The sequence below is a fragment of the Crinia signifera genome, unplaced genomic scaffold (genome assembly GCF_055691185.1).
Source record: "Crinia signifera unplaced genomic scaffold, ASM5569118v1 HAP2_SCAFFOLD_323, whole genome shotgun sequence".
In the NCBI taxonomy this organism is placed as follows: domain Eukaryota; kingdom Metazoa; phylum Chordata; class Amphibia; order Anura; family Myobatrachidae; genus Crinia; species Crinia signifera.
Window position 1 is genome coordinate 65007 of NW_028142216.1, and position 20219 is coordinate 85225.

Below are 20219 nucleotides of genomic sequence, written 5' to 3' on the forward strand. Positions count from 1 at the left end.
GGAAGGTTTACAAGGGGACATGACTGTGGCGCAGGTTTCAGAGAAACTGGGCCACATCCAAGATACGGCCAAAATGCTGCGCGATGCACAAAAAGAATTAGGCGCAATAAATGCACGCAATTCAGCCATGGCAGTCACGGACGCAGAACCCTCTGGCTACGCCAGTGGGCGGCTGACTCTGATTTGAAGCGTAGTGTGGAAAATCTCCCTTATACGGGGGACAGATTGTTCAGGAGCGAGTTGGATGACCTGCTTTCTAAGGCTACTGCTGGGAAATCAACTTTCCTCTCTTTTACTCCTACTGTACAATGCCGGCCCTTTGCAGGTCCGGTGCAGCAGTCCTTTCGGGCCACCAGATTCTGCCAGAAGGCGAGAGGCGGTTCCAAAGCGCAGAGGTGTTCTCGGACAAAGTTCTTTAAGGCCGCAACCACTGCAGGCCAGGATCATGGCTCCGGAGAGGGAGGCGTCCTGTACCAATCCTTGGGTATGGACTCTCATTTCACAAGGCTGCAAGCTAGAGTTTGCAAAGCCACCTCCGCACAGGTTCTTCAAATCAGGACTACCAGCTTTGAAAGAGACTAAGGCCACCCTGTTACAGGCGATTCAGAGACTATTACTGTCTTGGGTGGTTATCCCAGTCCCTCCTCAGGAGAGGGGCAGGGGTTACTATTCCAACCTGTTTGTAGTACCAAAACCGGACGGTTTGTTACGGCCAATTTTAAACTTAAAGTCTCTCAATCCATTCCTAAAGATAACTACTTTCAGGATGGAGTCCCTGCGGGTGGTCATTGCGGGATTGGAGCATGGAGAGTTCCTAGCATCCCTCTATGTGAAGGACGCTTACCTGCACATCCCAATATGGGTCCCACATCAGGCATTCCTGAGGTTTGCCATTCTGGAGGACCATTCTCAATTTCAGGCCCTGTCCTCGCTGATCCCATCACAGCGGATGCTGTTTCTGGGAATGGTACTGGATACCAGGGAGCCGAAAGTCTTTCTGCCAGGGGACAAGGTTCAAGCGCTCCAGATCCTGGTGAGCAATCTATTGGCTGCGGTACAAGTCTCTGTTCATCAATGCATCCGGGTCCTGGGCAAGATGGTAGCTTCTTTCGAGGTGATCCCATACAGGAGGTTCCACTCCCGTGTGTTAGTTAGACCTCCTAAGCAAATGGTCAGGATCCTACCTGCAGATGCCCAGGAAGATTTTCCTGTCCATGAGATCCAGGGAATCGCTAAAATGGTGGCTCCATCCTTCAAACCTGCTGGCAGGCAGGAGGTTTGGGATACAGAATTGGATTCTGCTAACGACGGATGCCAGTCACCAAGGATGGGGTGCCGTGATGCTGGGAAGGACCTTCCAAGGCAGGCGGTCCCTTTGGGAATCAAAACTCGACATAAACAACCTGGAGTTGACAGTGGTATTTTACGCTCTTCTGCAAGCTGCTCCTTGGTTGGACAATGACAGTGGCATTTATCAACTGCCAGGGAGGTACGAGGAGCAAGTCCTGCATGAGGGAGGTCACCAAGATCCTCAGTTGGGCAGAGGCTCATCTGACTGTGCTGTCGGCCATTTTCATCCCCAGGGTGGACAGTTGGGAGGCGGACTTCCTGAGTCATTACGACCTTCACCCGGGGGAATGGAGCCTGAAAGACCAACTCTTTGCACGCATTGTTGGATCGGTGAGGAAACCCACAGATAGATCTGATGGCGTCCAGACTCAACAAGAAATTGGCTCGGTACTGCTCCAGGACCAGAGATCCTCAAGCAGAGGCAGTGGATGCACTGACAACACCTTGGTGCTACGACCGGGTGTACGTATTCCCGCCAATTCCATTACTGACAAAGGTTCTAAAAAAGATAAGAACAGACGTAGTGAAAGCAATTCTGATAGCTCCCGACTGGCCTTGCAGAGCGTGGTACGTGGACCTTCAAGCCATGTTAGCGGACTACCCGTGGCGCCTTCCTTAAGAAAGAGACTTGCTCACTCAGGGTCCCTGCGTCTGCCAGGCCTTAGAGCAACTACGTTTAACGGCCTGGAGGTTGAGCGGCAGGTTCTAGCTCACAAATGTTTGCATGCGTCTGTCATCTCTACGATGACTCAGGCCAGGAAGCTGGTGACTTCTGCACATTAGCACCACATTTGGAGGAGATATGTGGGCTGGTGTGAACAGTTAAAATTTCCACCAGCAGAATTTAAATTGGACCGCTTCCTTTTATTTTCTGCAGTCTGGTTTGGAGTTGGGCCTACGTTTAGGTTCTTTTAAAGGCACAGATTTCAGCCCTCTCCATTTTCTTTCAGATGAAATTGGCTTACTTGCCGGAGGTCCAGACTTTCCTGCAAGGGGTGCTGCATATTCAACCCCCCTTTGTGCCGCCTACACCTCCATAGGAATTGGAGGTGGTATTAGACTTCTTGCAGTCATCTTGGTTTGAACCCTTGAACTCAGTGGAGTTGAAATTCCTGACATGGAAGACAGTAGTTCTGTTAGCTTTGGCTTCAGCAGGGAGGGTGTCCGAGCTGGGCGCTCTGTCTTGCAAGAGCCCATACCTTATATTCCATGAGGATAGGGCGGAGGTTAGAACGAATCCACGGTTTCTTCCAAAGGTTGTTTCGACCTTTCATTTGAACCAACCTATTGTGGTTCCAGCAGGTGGGCCTCACTCGGAGATCCCTGCTACGTTGGATGTGGTTCGGGATCTCCTGTTGTACGTCCAGAGGATGGCTAGGCTTCGGAAAACAGATTCCCTCTTTATTCTGTACGATGCCCAGAAAAAAGGTCACCTGGCCTCAAAGCAATCAATTGCTCGCTACTTTAGATAGATAGATAGATAGAATTCCTTTATTCGTCTCACAATGGAGAAATTTACAATTGTTCCAGCAAGGTTCAAGTACAGATAAGGGTGACAATAGCAAATAAGATAAGAAGTCCAAACAATATAAATCTAAAATCTAAGAACATGTAGGTCTCTACAGACCATGACAGTTGTACATTCTGATTGCAGCAGGTAGAAAAGACCTGCGGTACCTCTCCGTTGAGCATCAAGGGTGAAGCAACCTATCACTGAAAGTGCTACACAGATCCGTCAAAATATTTTTGAGAGGGTGTGAAGCATTATTCAATAATGATGTTATCTCCTCTCACCCACAATCTCTACAGAATCCAAAGGCATTCCTAGGACAGAACTGGCCTTCCTTACCAGCCTGTTAAGTCTCTTATTGTCGGCTGTTGAAACACTGCTGCCCCAGCAGACCACTCCGTAGAATATGGCTGATACCACTACACAGTCAAAGAAGGTCTTCAGGAGCGCTCCCTGCACTCCAAAGGACCTCAGTCTCCTCAACAGATAAAGTCTACTCTGCCCTTTCCTATACAAAGCAGCAGAATTATCAGTCCAGTCCAATTTATTGTTCAGATGAAAACCCAGATACTTGTAAGTTCTTACGATCCATTCCCTGTCCAATATCCATTCCCTGAATACTCACAGGAGTTGGGGGGTATGCTTTGTACTGCTATCAAACAGGCCTATGCTGTGGCTGTCCTGCCTGGCCCTGCTACTGTTAGGGCTCAATCTACCAGGGCAGTGGGCGCATCCTGGGTGGCTGCCCGGGGTGTTTCGGCTCTGCAGCTATGTAGGGCAGCTACATGGTCGAACCAACATACCTTTGTCAAATTTTATAAATTTGACACCATTGCCAAGGAGGACATTCAGTTTGGGAATGCAGTGCTGCAGCAATCTCCGCCCGTTCTTGAATCTTGGGTATAATTCCCATACGTTATGATGAAATCCCCAATATCCCATATGGATGATAGAGAAAATAAGATTTTAATAGCTACTGGTAAATCCTTTTCTCGGAGTCCATATGGGATATTGGGCGCCTGCCTCAGTGCGGGATCTTGCTGCCTTGTTGATCCTGAATAATGGATCCTGTTACTGTTATCTTGAATTACAGTTATACTGTTTCTTGACTTCCGTTATATTGCCAATCTTGTTCTTGGCCATTATTGTGTTATGGGTGTGCTGGTTGCATGTCACCACTTTCATACATTTTATATGTTAACACATAGTTATATCCTTTTCTCATATACTTTCCATTCCTTCGGGCACAGTTTTCATATTAACTGGTCTTGTTGGAGGAAGTAGAGGGGAGGAGCCAGTACACCCAGTGAAAGAGCTTCTATGTGCCTGTCTCCTGCGGATACCTCTCTTCTCCCATATGTTATGATGAAATCTCCAATATCCCATATGGACTCCAAGAAAAGGATTTACCAGTGTGTATTAAAGTCCTATTTTTATTAAAAATGTCTTAAAACTTCGTGATCCATATCAGTTATTTTGGCTTACGGTAGTCGTAGACAACATGATAAATGTCCAAACCCTATGCGTTTTGTCGAACAGATTTCATCAGGGGTTAAACAGTACTCTGTGGGTGGTAGAAAATGCCAATATTTAACAATGTGTTGAAATGATTTTTTTCATAATAAATATAACTATTTTAAAAATATGCATACCATGCAAGGAGTGAATTAGAGCACAGTGTCCATATGTCCTTTGGAATAGGAATCGATGTACTCGGTATCCAAATTATCTAAGAAAGCCGGGGGCTGAGCAGCAGGAGGGATGACTGATCGGGCGGGCGGCTGAGCAGACACGCAAGTAAATCACTGCTGCAGCCATTCCTTGGGGCCCCTCAGATCGCTCGGGTCAGTTGTCCCCTTTGAGCCCCACCCCCCTGTTGCCGGGCCTGACAATAGGGTAAAATATGACAATAAAGGTTCCTTTCTTGGACTCTGGAAAGCATTGGGTGCATTGAGCAATGATGGAGTGTTCTCATCCGGACATGTGTAACATAGAAAGCCTTCCCAGGGCGTGTGATTCATAGAAAGTGATACGCATATATTATATATAATTTCTTTATAACCCTTAAATATAACGGCAAATGCTGAAATAATTGCACACCAACACAAACTTGTATGAAAATGCTTTACTTGTAATATAGCTTGATTATAGGGATTTGCAAATGCAGACTAACACAAGAAACATAAAATCAATCAAATCAAATCAATCAGCTCAAATCAAAATGGAAACCTATCAAAGACAGTGATCAGCCATTAAACCTCATTCATAGTTACCTCCAGCCCCCGTGCTTGCCTGTTCTTCCTCAACTGCCTGCCCCTCCCTTCTCTAGCTCTGATATTTAAACCTTACTCACATGAAGTAATTAATCTTAAGCATTGAGTCTTATTGGCAAGCTTTCCCTTCACTCAGACTGTCATCATTCACCCAACACCCACCTTCCTTGTTACTAGGGAAAGATTCAGTAGCCTTGGGGTCTACGCATGTGTGGCCCTGTTCTCATATTGTTCTCATATTGTTCTCATATTGTTGACAAGTTTGTGGAGACTAGCTGGCTGTCCTCATTCTCTGTACTGTCAACATTGCATTCTTAAACTTATAAAATAAAAAAAACTATTCTCTATAAGAAATCACTTCTCCAGCACTGTTCTGAATCTTCAGCCATTTTTAATGTTTTTATGCAAGTCATAGTTGACAAAATGGTTGCTGCTTCTGACAAACACCTGCTGCTTCGCGCAAAGGGTAGGCCTCATATGCCGTGGCTAGTACCTTGTGCAACAAGCTAACGCCATCTGCAGCAATAATAACCGTTTTTAAGAAAACAGTGTAATAAAAGCATAGAATTATTGATGTGTTAATTTCTGTTTTAACAGCCTTCCCAGGGCGTGGGTGACATAGAAAGCCACCCCAGGGCGTGGGTGACATAGAAAGCCACCCCAGGGCGTGGGTGACATAGAAAGCCACCCCAGGGCGTGGGTGACATAGAAAGCCACCCCAGGGCGTGGGTGACATAGAAAGCCACCCCAGGGCGTGGGTGACATAGAAAGCCACCCCAGGGCGTGGGTGACATAGAAAGCCACCCCAGGGCGTGGGTGACATAGAAAGCCACCCCAGGGCGTGGGTGAAACAGAAAGCCTTCCCAGCGCGTGTGTGACACAGAAAGCCTTCCCAGCGCGTGTGTGACACAGAAAGCCTTCCCAGCGCGTGTGTGACACAGAAAGCCTTCCCAGCGCGTGTGATACATAGAAAGCCTTCCCAGCGCGTGTGATACATAGAAAGCCTTCCCAGCGCGTGTGTGACACAGAAAGCCTTCCCAGCGCGTGTGTGACACAGAAAGCCTTCCCAGCGCGGGTGATACATAGAAAGCCTTCCCAGCGCGTGTGATACATAGAAAGCCTTCCCAGCGCGTGTGATACATAGAAAGCCTTCCCAGCGCGTGTGATACATAGAAAGCCTTCCCAGCGCGTGTGTGACACAGAAAGCCTTCCCAGCGCGTGTGTGACACAGAAAGCCTTCCCAGCGCGTGTGTGACACAGAAAGCCTTCCCAGCGCGTGTGATACATAGAAAGCCTTCCCAGCGCGTGTGTGACACAGAAAGCCTTCCCAGCGCGTGTGTGACACAGAAAGCCTTCCCAGCGCGTGTGTGACACAGAAAGCCTTCCCAGCGCGTGTGCGACACAGAAAGCCTTCCCAGCGTGTGTGTGACACAGAAAGCCTTCCCAGCGCGTGTGATACATAGAAAGCCTTCCCAGCGCGTGTGTGACACAGAAAGCCACCCCAGGGCGTGTGTGAAACAGAAAGCCTTCCCAGCGCGTGTGTGACACAGAAAGCCTTCCCAGCGCGTGTGCGACACAGAAAGCCTTCCCAGCGTGTGTGTGACACAGAAAGCCTTCCCAGCGCGTGTGATACATAGAAAGCCTTCCCAGCGCGTGTGTGACACAGAAAGCCACCCCAGGGCGTGTGTGAAACAGAAAGCCTTCCCAGCGCGTGTGTGACACAGAAAGCCTTCCCAGCGCGTGTGATACATAGAAAGCCTTCCCAGGAGGTGTGCGACGCAGAAGGCGTTCCCAGGAGGTGTGCGACGCAGAAGGCCTTCCCAGGAGGTGTGCGACGCAGAAGGCCTTCCCAGGAGGTGTGCGACGCAGAAGGCCTTCCCAGGAGGTGTGCGACGCAGAAGGCGTTCCCAGGACGTTTGCCCAATATGCTTGCTCCTAATAGAGATGTTGCTGGGGCAGAGTACAGCAGAAAGTCAGACAAGTTTGTTATTTCAAAGAAAACCAAAATAGGTGATGTTGCCTATAGCAACCACTCAGATCTATCTATCATCTCTCTATTGCATCTTATAAAATGATAGACAGGGTCTAGTTGGGTGTTATGTACTAGAACATGTTCCCCTTAGTAATTAAGTACATGGGTTTTGCGTCATTAAAAAAACCTTTCATGATGGAGAAATTGCACAAAGAATCCGGGACAAGCTGGTCGTCTTGTTCCCCAGTGATGTCATTGGTGGCGTATATGAGCCCAGTACTGATCTGTCCCAGTCACAAGGCTTCATTGCTGGAAATGGTCCTATGGAATTGTGACAAGAAGAGTCATTGGTCACTATTCAATTACCTCTGATCAGTGATCTGGGGTAATTCTATCAATGGGGGCCATTCCATTAGCCCCGGTAAGCCAGCACGTGCCACTACTTATTAGGGGGTTTGTTTCATCTGCAACCGGCAGGGGAGGCAAAATCCCCCAAAATGGCCCCGTTTGCAAAACTAAAACACACAGGCTTCACTGAAACAGTGTTTTCGGACAAAACTTTTTTTTTTCTCGGCCATCCGCTTGAAATAGGCTGAATGAAAAAAACAAACAACCGGTGAAACATTGGGAAAATACACCCAGTGAATTTTCACCTGTAATTGAATACCTGCCAAAGTGTGATGGGTAACACACCGTGACGTATATGGGAGTAACAAATACGCACGTAATTCGGCTTCTGGATAGAAAGGGTTAAGTCTATGTTGCACATAATGCATTTTGATTTCTATGATTACTAATGCTACACTAGGTCTGTGTCCGAGACATTGGATAGGTATTATTTGCGCTTGGAATAAGGTTTGTATCCATATGATTATAGGCCTGCGGCCGTCCGTCGGAGCCAGTTCCTAATTACACTCTATTACATTACACTGTAGGGCCCCTATACTGATCATATCACTATTATATATCATGGGAGATGGGTTAGGTCTGTGTATGAGTTTTACACAAAGTACCGTGCAGTAAATACACTCAAAAATGAAACCTACAACTTGGTGGTAAATCTGTTCAGTGTAAAGGCATGTCTCGGTCATGTCAGAGGATGGTTCTTTATTGTCGCTCTCCTGATTCTTTCTTGTCTTATATTTCCAGGTTCACGTTGGACTCACAGAACAGAAGCTAAGGATTGTGGGATATATAAACTGCACTCACTTGCATGCTCCTGAGAGTAAGTTTCAACATCTAATTTTCTTTATGGAACCCGATAGCTGACCTTGGCCCCTCATTGTATCCTGTCCTCAGGCCTACATGGGGCTGATGTCTGTTCTCTGGGAATGAGCTGTAGGATAAGGTGTGGGATTGGGTTATTGTAATGGTCTTACATACAGGAGGCAGGAGGAGTGGGGCAGGAGAGGAGAAGCTGTCCCTGTCAGATAGGAGGAGTGGGACAGGAGAGGAGATGCAGGCCCCATCAGAGAGGAGAAGGTCCGGTGACATGGGGCCAGCGGAGTAGTATATAGGTCAGGTGACATGGGGCCAGTGTAGTGGGTAGGTCAGGTAACACGGGGCAAGCAGAGTAGTGTGTAGGTCAGGTGACATGGGGCCAGTGGAGAAGTGCTTAGGTCAGATGACATGGGGCCAGTGGAGTAGTGGGTAGGTCAGGTGACATGGGGCCAGTGGAGTAGTGGGTTGGTCAGGTGACATGGGGCCAGCGGAGTAATGGGTAGGTCAGGTGACATGGGGCCAGTGGAGTAGTGGGTAGGTCAGGTGACATGGGGCCAGCGGAGTAGTGGGTAGGTCAGGTGACATGGGGCCAGTGTAGTGGGTAGGTCAGGTGACTTGGGGCAAGCGTAGTAGTGGGTAGGTCAGGTGACTTGGGGCCAGCTGAGTAGTGAGTACATAGTTACATAGTTACATAGTAGGTGAGGCTGAAAAAAGACTTGCGTCCATCTAGTTCAATCTATGTTTATAGTAGCTAATCCCTTGTTGTATAGTATGTTCTGATATTTTAAAGGCAGATTGTTACTTATTCATACCCGTGGATGTTTTTAACCAATAAATGTTTATCCAACCTTATTTTAAACGTATTTATAGTGTCTGCCGACACCACTTCTTCAGGAAGAGAGTTCCAAAGTTTGACTGTTCTGACTGTAAAGAAATTTTTTCTTCTAGATGAACAAAATCTTTTTTCTTCTAATCTAAACTCGTGCCCTCTCGTCCTAGATTCCTGTCCAGCAGAAAAAAGGGCGCTTGACAGTTCCTTATATTGGCCCCTGGTATATTTGTACATGTTGAGCATGTCCCCCTTAAACGTCTCTTCTCTAGTGTAAATAGTCCCAGCTTGCTTAATCTCTCCTCGTAGCTTAAAGTCTCAATTCCCCTAATAAGCTTAGTTGCTCTTCTTTGGATTTTTTCTAATTCTATGATGTCCTTTTTATAGTGTGGGGCCCAGAATTGTACTCCGTATTCGAGGTGCGGTCTAACCAATGATTTGTACAGAGGCATAATTACTTTTGAATCCCTATTTTCCATGCCCCTTTTAATACATGCTAGAGTTTTATTGGCCTTTTTAGTTGCTATATTACATTGAGCACTACACCCTAGTTTGTTGTCTATTTGGACTCCTAGATCCTTTTCGTGTACTGAATTACCCAATTCATCTCCGCTTAGGTTATAACTAGCACACTGGTTATGTCTCCCAAGGTGCATGACCTTGCATTTGTCCACATTGAACCTCATCTTTCACTTTTTTTGCCCACTTTTCTAGATTGTCAAGATCATTTTGAAGCGTGGTGACATCTTCTGATGATTTAATAACTCTGCTCAGTTAGGGTTGTATCGTCCACAAAGATGGATACATTGCTGAGTAACCCTATCCCAATATCGTTAATAAAAATGTTAAACAAAATGGGCCCTAGAACCGAACCCTGTGGCACTCCACTTAGTACTGGTATCATATTTGAAACTGCACTGTTCACAACCACTCTTTGTTCTCTATTACACAGCCAGTTCCCTACCCATCTGCAGATATTTGCCCCTAATCCCAGGTCCTCCATTTTATTTAATTATTTAACCTCTTGTGTGGTACGGTGTCGAAGGCTTTAGCAAAATCTAGGAAAATCACATCTACAGCATTTCCATTATTAAGGTTTTTGCTAACCTCTTCATAGAAACCAAGTAGATTAGTTTGGCATGAACGATTTTTCACGAACCCATGCTGGTTATAACTGAGTAAACTATGAAGGTCTAAATATTCCTGGATCCCATCTCTTAAAAATCATTCAAATAGTTTACCCACTATTGATGTTAAACTAACAGGTCTGTAATTAGCGGGATCCTCCTTTTTTCCTTTTTTGAATAATGGCACTACCTCTGCTATTCTCCAGTCTTTTGGTACCTTTCCTGATGATAGTGAATTATTGAAGATATAATGTAGAGGGGAAGCTAATTCCTCCCTTAATTCCATTAGTACCCTAGGATGAATTCCATCGGGCCCAGGTGAGTTATTTGTTTTGATTTTGCTGAGCCTCAATATTATTTCCTCGGTAGAGAAATCAATATTGAGGTCTGGCTTGTTCATCCCATTTGTGGTGTGTGTGTTCCACAGTCTGCTCTCCCTTAGTAAACACTGATGAGAAGAACTCATTTAACAGTTCTGCTTTTCCCTTATCCTCCGTAAAACTTTTTCCAGTGATATCGGTTAGTGGGCCTATGTTGTCCTTAATTATACGTTTACTATTTATGTATTTGGGACACCCCCTTTGATAGCGGTGTGCCGGGTTGAAGCCCCGCTCGTTAGCGGTGTGCCGGGGTGTCCACTGTGGAACTACATGTACCACAATGACCTGTCAGTGCTGGGCAGTGTGCACTGCTGCTGCCAGCGCTATGCTGATAATGTACATTACATCTAGAGCCAACCTGCAAGAATGGATCAAAGACATTTTGACTGGTGCTTTGGCTCCACCCCCCCTCCCCCCCCCCCCCCCAAGCCGGCCAGTGTCCGCCCACCTCGGTACATGATTTTTTACTCTGTGTAAAGTGGATTGATGCCAATATTTGATGTGATTTATATTGCGGTGAGATTTACCACCTACTTTGGTATGTGGTGTCGGATAAGAAAAAAATAAAAATATTTTTATATTTAAAAAGATATTGCACTATAGGAGCGCCCCTTCTTCTCTTGTATGTATGTATGTATGTATGTATGTATGTATGTATGTATGTGTATATCTATCTATGTTTTATACGCAGTGCGAGGGAGAGGGGGAAGGGGGGTCTTTTCACAAGTATAAGTTCATCCCAGTTGCTGTTGCCTGTGATGGAGTTTTGTGCCTCCTTTAAAAAATGATATTAAAATAAATACAGGTTGAGTATCCCTTATCCAAAATGGTCGGGACCTGAAGAATTTTGGATAATGGATTATTCCGTATTTCAGAATATTTTTATATTTCAATGATGTATCTGGAGGTATCTTGCATTTATGTTGTACAACCACATCAAACACATGAAATACACACACACACACACACACATATTTTATTTGTGCATAAAACAAGGTTTCAGAACATGAAACAAACTTTGTATCATCTCAACTACTGAATGTGAGTGCCAAGCAACCATTTTCTTGCAGATATTTAGTGCCAGTTAAATGCCAGTTAAAAGCGAAAGATCCACCTTTCTTCAAGCAACAGTAGGTGCTTAGCCCTATCACCCCCACGAGGGGAGATCTTAATGTGATCTATCATAAAGTACTTAAGTGGTGACAGTGTGTCCTTTAAGCTTAAAATGACGTGCAGCAGGCTGGTCAATCTCTCTGCCCGCTAGAGACCGATTGATCGCCGACCTGTGCTGCGCCATTCTCTCTATAAGAACGTGAGGTCTGGCCCACATGGGCACACAATTATGTAGACCACAAATGTGGATTTGCATGTCAGAATATGACGAATGTCCTATTCCTTATCAAGGTGTGGATGCTTCAATTTTTTTACATGGAACAATGTGCCGACAGGTAGCATAGTCATAACAGCTGTAGCAACCAGGTGGCTTAGTATAAATGTTGGGAGCACGTGGCATGCCACACCCAGTGATGTCAGTTTTCACAGATTTAAACACAGGCAAATCTGCATCGGACTTGACAATGGGCCACAAGGCCCTAGAAGCATGATCCAACACAGGACTAGCCACTGAAAATGTACTGGTCCATGGAAGGACATCAGTACTAGTTATTTTCTTAGGAACCAGCAGATCAGACCTAGATAAGGACAACACCTTATTCTTCTGTTCCACAAGGATAGCTGGGTCATAACCCCTGGCTATGAATTTGCTAATGAGCTTATCCAGGCTATCAGGAATTTTGATGGGGTCACTAATAATGCGAGTCACCCTCCTCATTTGCGATAACGGGGCGTGGGCTGGTGGATGGTGGCTTGACACCATCAAGAAGGTATTTCTCTCAACATCTTTAGACTACACATCAGTACAGATAATATTATTCACAATGGAAACTGACACATCCAAGACATTTGTTTGGAGGGAAAAGATGGATGGGGAAGTGGACCAGTGCACAGGTTTTAGGTTAAAGTATAGAATTTCAAAAGACCGTTTATAGTAATTCCACAAATGGTTCATCACAAAAGAGGATACATAGCCTCCTTTAAACAGTAGTTGTACGTGGAGGTGCACCCTTGAGAGTAAATTACGTGTTTAACAAGAAGGAGAAAAAAAGACTCTTTTTTTTGTTAATGAAGATTACGTATTCGTAATCAGTAGATCATAATATCGTGAGATATGATGTAATGAGAATCTGAGGTGGGGTATAATCAAGAGCAAACTAGGTTAAGGCCTCTCCTTTCGGGCCTCTTCTGGATTTGAATGAACAGTTGGGATTAGATACTAGTAACACAATGTTGTGGGGAAAGAAATACAGATGAGCCGGGCTCCCTCTTGCTGGCGAATCGCCAGACTGTCTCCGCTGGCGATCTGCCAGCAGCCCGGCGCTCCATCTGACTGAGACTCAGTTTCTGGGCGGCGGGGCGACAGGAACCCTGTCCGTCTCCGCTTCAGGGAGACGGACAGGGTTAGGGGAGGCGGCGGGGGGGGGGGGGGCGGGGACCCGGGGGAAGCGCCGTCGGAAGGGGACGCGCGCGCATCTCGTGCGCGGGCGTCCCCTTTCGCAGAGCAGATGGCGGATGGCGATTCTGCCGCCATCCCCTGCAAAGACAAGGCCGGCTCCATCTGTAGTATTCCATGAGTATTGTAAAGATGTAAAATGTAACTTTTTAAGTCTTAAAATGAATACTACACAGACGGTTTTAGACATTGGCACACATGTAAACAAACAACTAGGAAGAACATACGATGAGAAATATACTTTTTGTTCTATAGTATATATTTTATGGTCCGTAAGCGATATCACAAAGTTTTTTTGTGAGAGCACTTGCTCCTCACCAAGACAAAGGCAGAAAGAATTAAATTGTTTCTAAATCAAGTTATCCCTCTGCTTGTATGAGAGGAAACTTAGTATCTGGGTGAGATTGTTAGTATACAATGTATCAGACTGTTCAGTGGTTCCCAAACTGTGTGCCTAGGCTCCCTGGGGTGCCTCGGGACACTTGCAGGGGTGCCTTGGATTAGTGGTCTAGAGGCAATTGAAATTATTTATGGTTAATGTAAAAGGCAAAAACATTGCTGGTGGGCTACCAATAATAAAATATGTTTACAAACAGAAGCTAATCCTGTCCCTAACCCATAAATAAACCCATGTATGACATACAAATCAATTTACAGAATAAGAAACTTTTGGACTAGGGGTGCAGTGAAAAAAATTCTGATGCTCTAGGGTGCCGTGATTTTAAAAAGTTCGGGAACCACTGACTGATGATGTGTACACACGGTCAGATGTGCCTTAAGATGCGATCCACGATCCGATCCGATTTGCATACAAGTCTGACTATATAGTGCAGATCTGCACTATATAGTCAAGGCAGACAAGACTTTCTGCCTTGCGATACGTGAACGCGCATCTGGATCGGGTTAAAACCCTTGCGATCTGTATCCGATTCCGATCCGATGTTGACTATCGTCAACTTCGGAAGGCAAATTGTACCGTGTGTACACACTATTAGAGTAAAACAATCTCGTCAAATGGTTTCAGATACACATTTTGGTACTTGTGTATTATCTGGGCTCCCATGTTAAATGCACCCCATTTTTTCATACCCCTACTATCCAACTACGCACGGAGTTGACTTTATATAGTGTGGCGAGCGCAGCGAGCCACCGTGCCCGAAGCGTGGTGAGCGGACGCGGTCTCATAAGAAATTTTTAGAGAAGACAGTGCACTATGTCGCTAAGTGAGTTTGTCAAAATTTGTACCAGTGTTTGTTTAAGTAACCAGTGAAAATATTAAGCTTTAGATAAAGAGGAAGTTTATAAATCAGGCGTCGGAGATACGCCAGTCACATATTGCAGCAATTTATTTTTGTGATTTTTTTTTTCAGCAGTAGCAGTTCCTGTATCTCACTGAGACCGGGTACAAAATAATTTTATCTATAGGGTTAGAGGTAACAGTATTTCTCACTCCCGTAGAGAAAAAAAAAAGGGGGGGGGGGAGTTAAATAGGGGAAGAGAAAGCAAGGGAAGGAACAGAGAGAAAAAGTGTAAGGGTGAGAGAGATAAAGTTGTGGTCAAAGTCTCCCAAATGGATCAAGATAGGTGATCTCAAACCGACTTTATATACCTATAGTAAGAGGGGGGAGGGCGGGCCTGATAATTATAAGGAAGTCACCTTTCCTGTTTGACAGGGACCCACAAACCCAATTGCCAACTGCCACAGTATTAAAAAGTGGGTTTTTGTGCTGAGCTCTATCCTTGAATCTTACTGTGGTGCACTGAATAAGTAGGAAATTTGTATGTGGTAACAATATTTTACTTAATAAACAAAATAATAAAATTAATAACAAGTGATACATGTGCAAGTGCCTGGGTTCAATAAGTCGGAGATCGAGGTCTCCTAAGAGCCCGTCGTGCCAGACTCTGTGGGGGGCGGTCTCCTTATTACCCTGAAACCTTAAGAATAAAGTATTGTCCACTTATCCTCCTTTTATGGGGGAGAGATAAAGTACAAATCTGCAAGACTTCCGGTTCCGGCGGCTTGATGAGCAGCAGCTAGGAAAGCTGGCTCCGCTCTATCACCCGCCCTTATCACCCTTTATCACGGCATCATGCCTCGCAGAAAGACGCCAGCACCTCAGCATACCTTCAGCTGCAAACCCCGATCAGAGTGAGAGAAGCGCCCTGACATGCCCGGCGCTAAACCACGCAACCAGCGCGACAACAGCAGGAGAGACCGCGCGTCCAAGATGGCGCCGACCGGCAACTCCAGCGTGTCCCTGCCAGGATCACCCTCACACAGCACATGTGCCTCAGACGAGGATACCGCCGACGACACACAGTGCACCCCCGGGCTCTAGGTCCCTCCTCACCCATGCTCCCAAGCCCCGAAAATCGCCAGATCCTAACGCCCCAGTACTATATGGGGAGTTGGTAGAGGCAATGCGAATAGCAATGAAACCCCTGCTACAAGCCCAAACTGCAGACATCAACAAGCAGTTATCCCAATTACAGCAGAAAGTGTTGGAAACTGAGCAGAGGGTGGGGGAGACCTTTGGGGAAGTGTGTGAGTTAAAACAAGCAATGGCAGACCACACTAAAACCATCCAGCAATTACAGAATAAGGACCAAGACCTTGAAAACAGGTCTCGTCGGAATAACCTCCGTATAATAGGCCTCCCAGAAGCAGTAAGAGGCCAGGAACTGTACGATTTCATTAAACTCACACCCCCTTCCATGCTAAAAATCAATGATAGCTGTGGGGACCTAGTGATTGAACGTGCACATAGACTGGGGCCCCAGAGGCAGCAAGAAGGAGCCAGACCACGTGCAGTCATTTTTAAGACACTGAATTACCTGCACAAAGAGCTATTTTGGTCAGCGTCTCGCAAACTTAAAGACTTAACATGGGAAGGAAATAAAATCCTGCTATTTCAAGACTATTCAGCGGAACTGAGTAAGGCGAGGAAGGATTTCTCCCCAGTTTGCTCTGCTCTAATCCGCGATGGCCGCAAATTTGCACTGCTGTACCCGGCTCGCCTCAGAATCTTTGACGGTTCTTCATATAAGGACTTTATGAATGTTTGTGATGCTGAGGAATATTTGAAAGAAGCCAATTTCCAACAACACAGCCCCAGAAACATGTCAGAATGTGACTAGACTAAGTTCAGTTCTTTCACCTGATTAAGACAAATTACATTTAACTCTACAGTTCAGGATTCCCCCACAAGAGGGACCCTCTCTACCACTATTCTTTCTCCACCAAGACAACTGCAGTAATAAATCTAAACGCTACACCTCAAAAAGTTATCTTCAGCAAACCCCCTCCCTGCAAGAACTTGGGGCAGGCCCCCAGAATCTCTCCACAGCTGCAGATGGGGATGCGAGGACTTATACCTTTAACACCCAAAGTTATAAGAGGGATCCATATGGAAATTGACGGATATATAAGTACTGTATGCCTTATCTTATTCACATTGTATTGCACTTGTTCATGTTTAGTTTATGCTGAGCAAGTTAGCTGAGCTCGCACCTGCACTATTAATAGTTTTATATTGTCTTTCTACTGAGTTACGTAGTAGTATAAGGGCGGCTGACTCTAGGAGCCAGACCTTTCCCATAGAGACTAAACTTTATGTTTACCAACAGAATTATTATACTTCGGAAGTTAATTTCACTGTTCTATTTGTTCTTTACCCCCCCTCCCCCCTTGCCCCCTGCCTTACCCAAACCCTCCCATTCTACTCTGGGGATGTACATAAGAAAAGCACCCACAGGTTGCAGATATTGCTCAAGTTTATGTGATACACTGTATGATGGTATTCATTTCATGTGGACAGAATACGTTTACCTAGACACGACAGATGACATTGACTTTAGGTAGCTGGAACATTGGGGGAATCAACTCTCCCAAAAAATGTAAAAATGTACTGATCTATTTAAACAAATTATGTTTAGATATAGCCCTCCTGCAAGAGACCCACCTGACTGAACCAGAAACCCTTAAAATAAACGCTATGGGTTGGAAAATGGTGGCAGCAGCCCCCTACACATCAAAAGCTAGAGGCTTGGTAGTCCTAGTTAAAACAAATCTATCCATACAAGTAACTAATGTGACAGCTGATCCAGCAGGCCGATATTTGATGTGCCAAATAGAACATGGCTCCCAATCCTTCATATGCATGAATGTCTATGCACCCAATGTATACTCTAAGTCATTCTTCACAAAAATAATGTCACTGCTGACACCCCACCTCAATAAACCGGTGATATTGGGCGGATTATTATTAAGCGCTTACGAGCAACTGTCTTTGTGTGCGGACTCATCCACATCTAATCTAGATATTGGGCGGAGACCTGAATCTAATATCATCCCCAGTACTAGACAGGCAAATCCCCAACAAAAACAGACAGAAACTGCCAAAACTAGGAATACAAGCCCTAGCATCCCACCTACAATTAATTGACCTATGGAGGGTTTTAAACCCCACAGAGAGGGACTTTACCTGCTTATCTGCTTCCACAGGACAGCTATCTAGAATAGATTATATTCTGTTGTCACACACATTCCTTCCACAGGTTGAAAATGTTAAGATCACGATCTCAGATCACGCAGTAATACGTTTCACACTAAAACTAGCCCGGGAACAATCCTCCTACATCTCATGGCGATGCCCATCCGCCCTCTCCACCTCCCCAAAATTAAAAGAAAAAATTATGACCTCATGGGACCACTACCAGAACGACAATAAGGCCACTATTGCAACAGACCCAGTCCTTTTCTGGCAGGCATCGAAAGCCACGATAAGAGGAGAGATAATTTCCTTCTCCTCGTCGCAGAAACAAGGTCTCACTGATACTTAAGTAGAATCCCAACGACTACTCACAGAAGCATACCAAGAATATAAAGTCACACCTAACCCCACGTCCAAAACCCAATACACCAAAGCCCGTACCAACCATGAGGCCATAGTATCACAATTGGAGTCCTGTCACTCTTTCGAAAAAGAGGCACGCTATCACAAATATGGGAATAAATCCAGTCGACTCCTTACCAATTTATTAAAAGGACAGAGACCCCCATCTGTCATCCACCCCCTTAAAAGATCAAACGACACCATGACATCATCAAATACAGAAATAGCCCAAGAATTACAAAAATTCTACCTCTACCTATACTCCCACCCAGTGTCAGATACACACCAGTCAAAAGCTTTTTGGGATGACATACATCTCCCCCAATTACAAACAGAGATGGGAGCTGCATTGATCTCAGACATAACCCAAGAGGAGGTGCAGGAGGCAATTTCCTCGCTAAAACCCAACAAAGCCCCGGGACCTGATGGCCTCACATCAGAATACTACAAATTACTGCAAAACAAAATTGCCCCATGTCTGACATCGGTGTTCAACTCGTTACTCCCTGCCCCCTCAACGCCCCCACATTTTAACTTAGCTAATATTAAAGTCCTACCTAAACCAGGACCTGTCCGATCCCGCGTCTTACAGACCCATCTCACTCTTAAATATAGACTACAAACTGCTTACTAAAATCCTGGCTGAGAGACTCAAAGTGGTAGTTCCTAAACTGGTGCACAAAGACCAGACGGGCTTCGTAATGGAGCGACAGCCGGTGACGAGTATCAGGCGTGTACTTGCGGCTGTGTGTGACTCCCAGTGTGCCATGTCGAACTCCACAAAAGCAATCCTATCACTAGACGCCGAAAAGGCCTTCGACATGGTACACTGGGATCACCTCTTCCACCGCTTCCCAGCCACCTTTGTGGGCTGGCTCCAGACACTTTGGGGGAAATTTACTAAAGGACATTTGTAAAAAATAGGTGTATTTGTATCCACAAATACACTTATTTTTGACATTTACTATCCCGAAAATACAGCAATTCGTATTGATAGCACATCAATATGAATACGAATTGCCGTATTTTCGGGATAGTAAATGTCAAAAATAAGTGTATTTCTGGATACAAATACACCGATTTTTTTTTTTTTTTTTTTTTTTTTTTACAAATTTCCTTTAGTAAATTTCCCCCTTTATGTTAATTCCTCGTCCAGAATTTTGTGTAATGGCAGTATATCAGATCCCTTCCCAATCCTACGAGGCACGAGACAGGGATGCCCCATGTCACCACTCTTGTTTGCCCTCGCATTGGAACCCCTAGCAGTGACCCTACGCGATTCACCCCTATATCAGGGAATTAACATCAGAGGTATTGATCTGAGAATAGCCCTCTTCGCAGACGATATGCTGCTGTTCCTGTCACACCCCGAACACTCCCTGCCAATAGCCATAAAAATCATAAAACAATTTGGTAGTTTTTCGGGGTACAAGGTTAACGTGACAAAGTCTGAGCTTCTTATGCTTAAGGGAAAAAAGCCTTTCTTTGCCTTGGACCCTGACCTAAACACTATCAAATTCCAACACTCACACATTAAATACTTAGGCATTCAAATCCCCCACACACCTCAAATGCTGTACTGGCTAAACATTCACCCAAATATCCTAAAAGCTAAACAAACAATGGAGGCTTGAAGTGACCTGCCCCTATCCCTTCTAGGCAGAATAGAAGTCATTAAAACCATTATCCTACCTAGACTGCAATACATGCTACAACTTCTACCCCTGAAACTTACTACCCAAGACACCCACCAATGTATGCAATCATGCACTAAGTTTATCTGGAAATCCAGGAGGCCAAGAATATCAATGGCTAAATTATAGTTGCCTAAACGGATAGGCGGGCTGGGTCTTTCCAGCCTGCCACAATATTCCAGAGCACTCCATTCCAGATATGCTATGGACTGGCTTCTCGAATCCAGTAAATTTGTTGTATACAAACTAGATTGTGCTTTATTCTACCCTTTTTCCCCAAATGGTTGCCTATTTGGGGAAACCCCATGTTTTCCCCTGGTATGGATAACCCGGTTTTCAAACAATTCTTTAACAGAGGTCTAAAACTAGTATCACAAGTGTTTGACCCCGGAGGCA

The 20219-nt window shown here is 45.3% G+C and overlaps 1 protein-coding gene across 1 annotated transcript in view; it reads left to right on the plus strand.

Moving 5' to 3' along the window:
* LOC146055092 (sphingomyelin phosphodiesterase 5-like) overlaps positions 1–20219 on the plus strand; it is a 114005-nt gene that overhangs the window by 55304 nt on the left and 38482 nt on the right. Inside the window, exon 3 of the mRNA XM_083168196.1 lies at positions 8255–8330. Within this exon, the coding sequence (XP_083024322.1) occupies positions 8255–8330 (76 nt within the window). The remainder of the gene's footprint in view (positions 1–8254; positions 8331–20219) is intronic.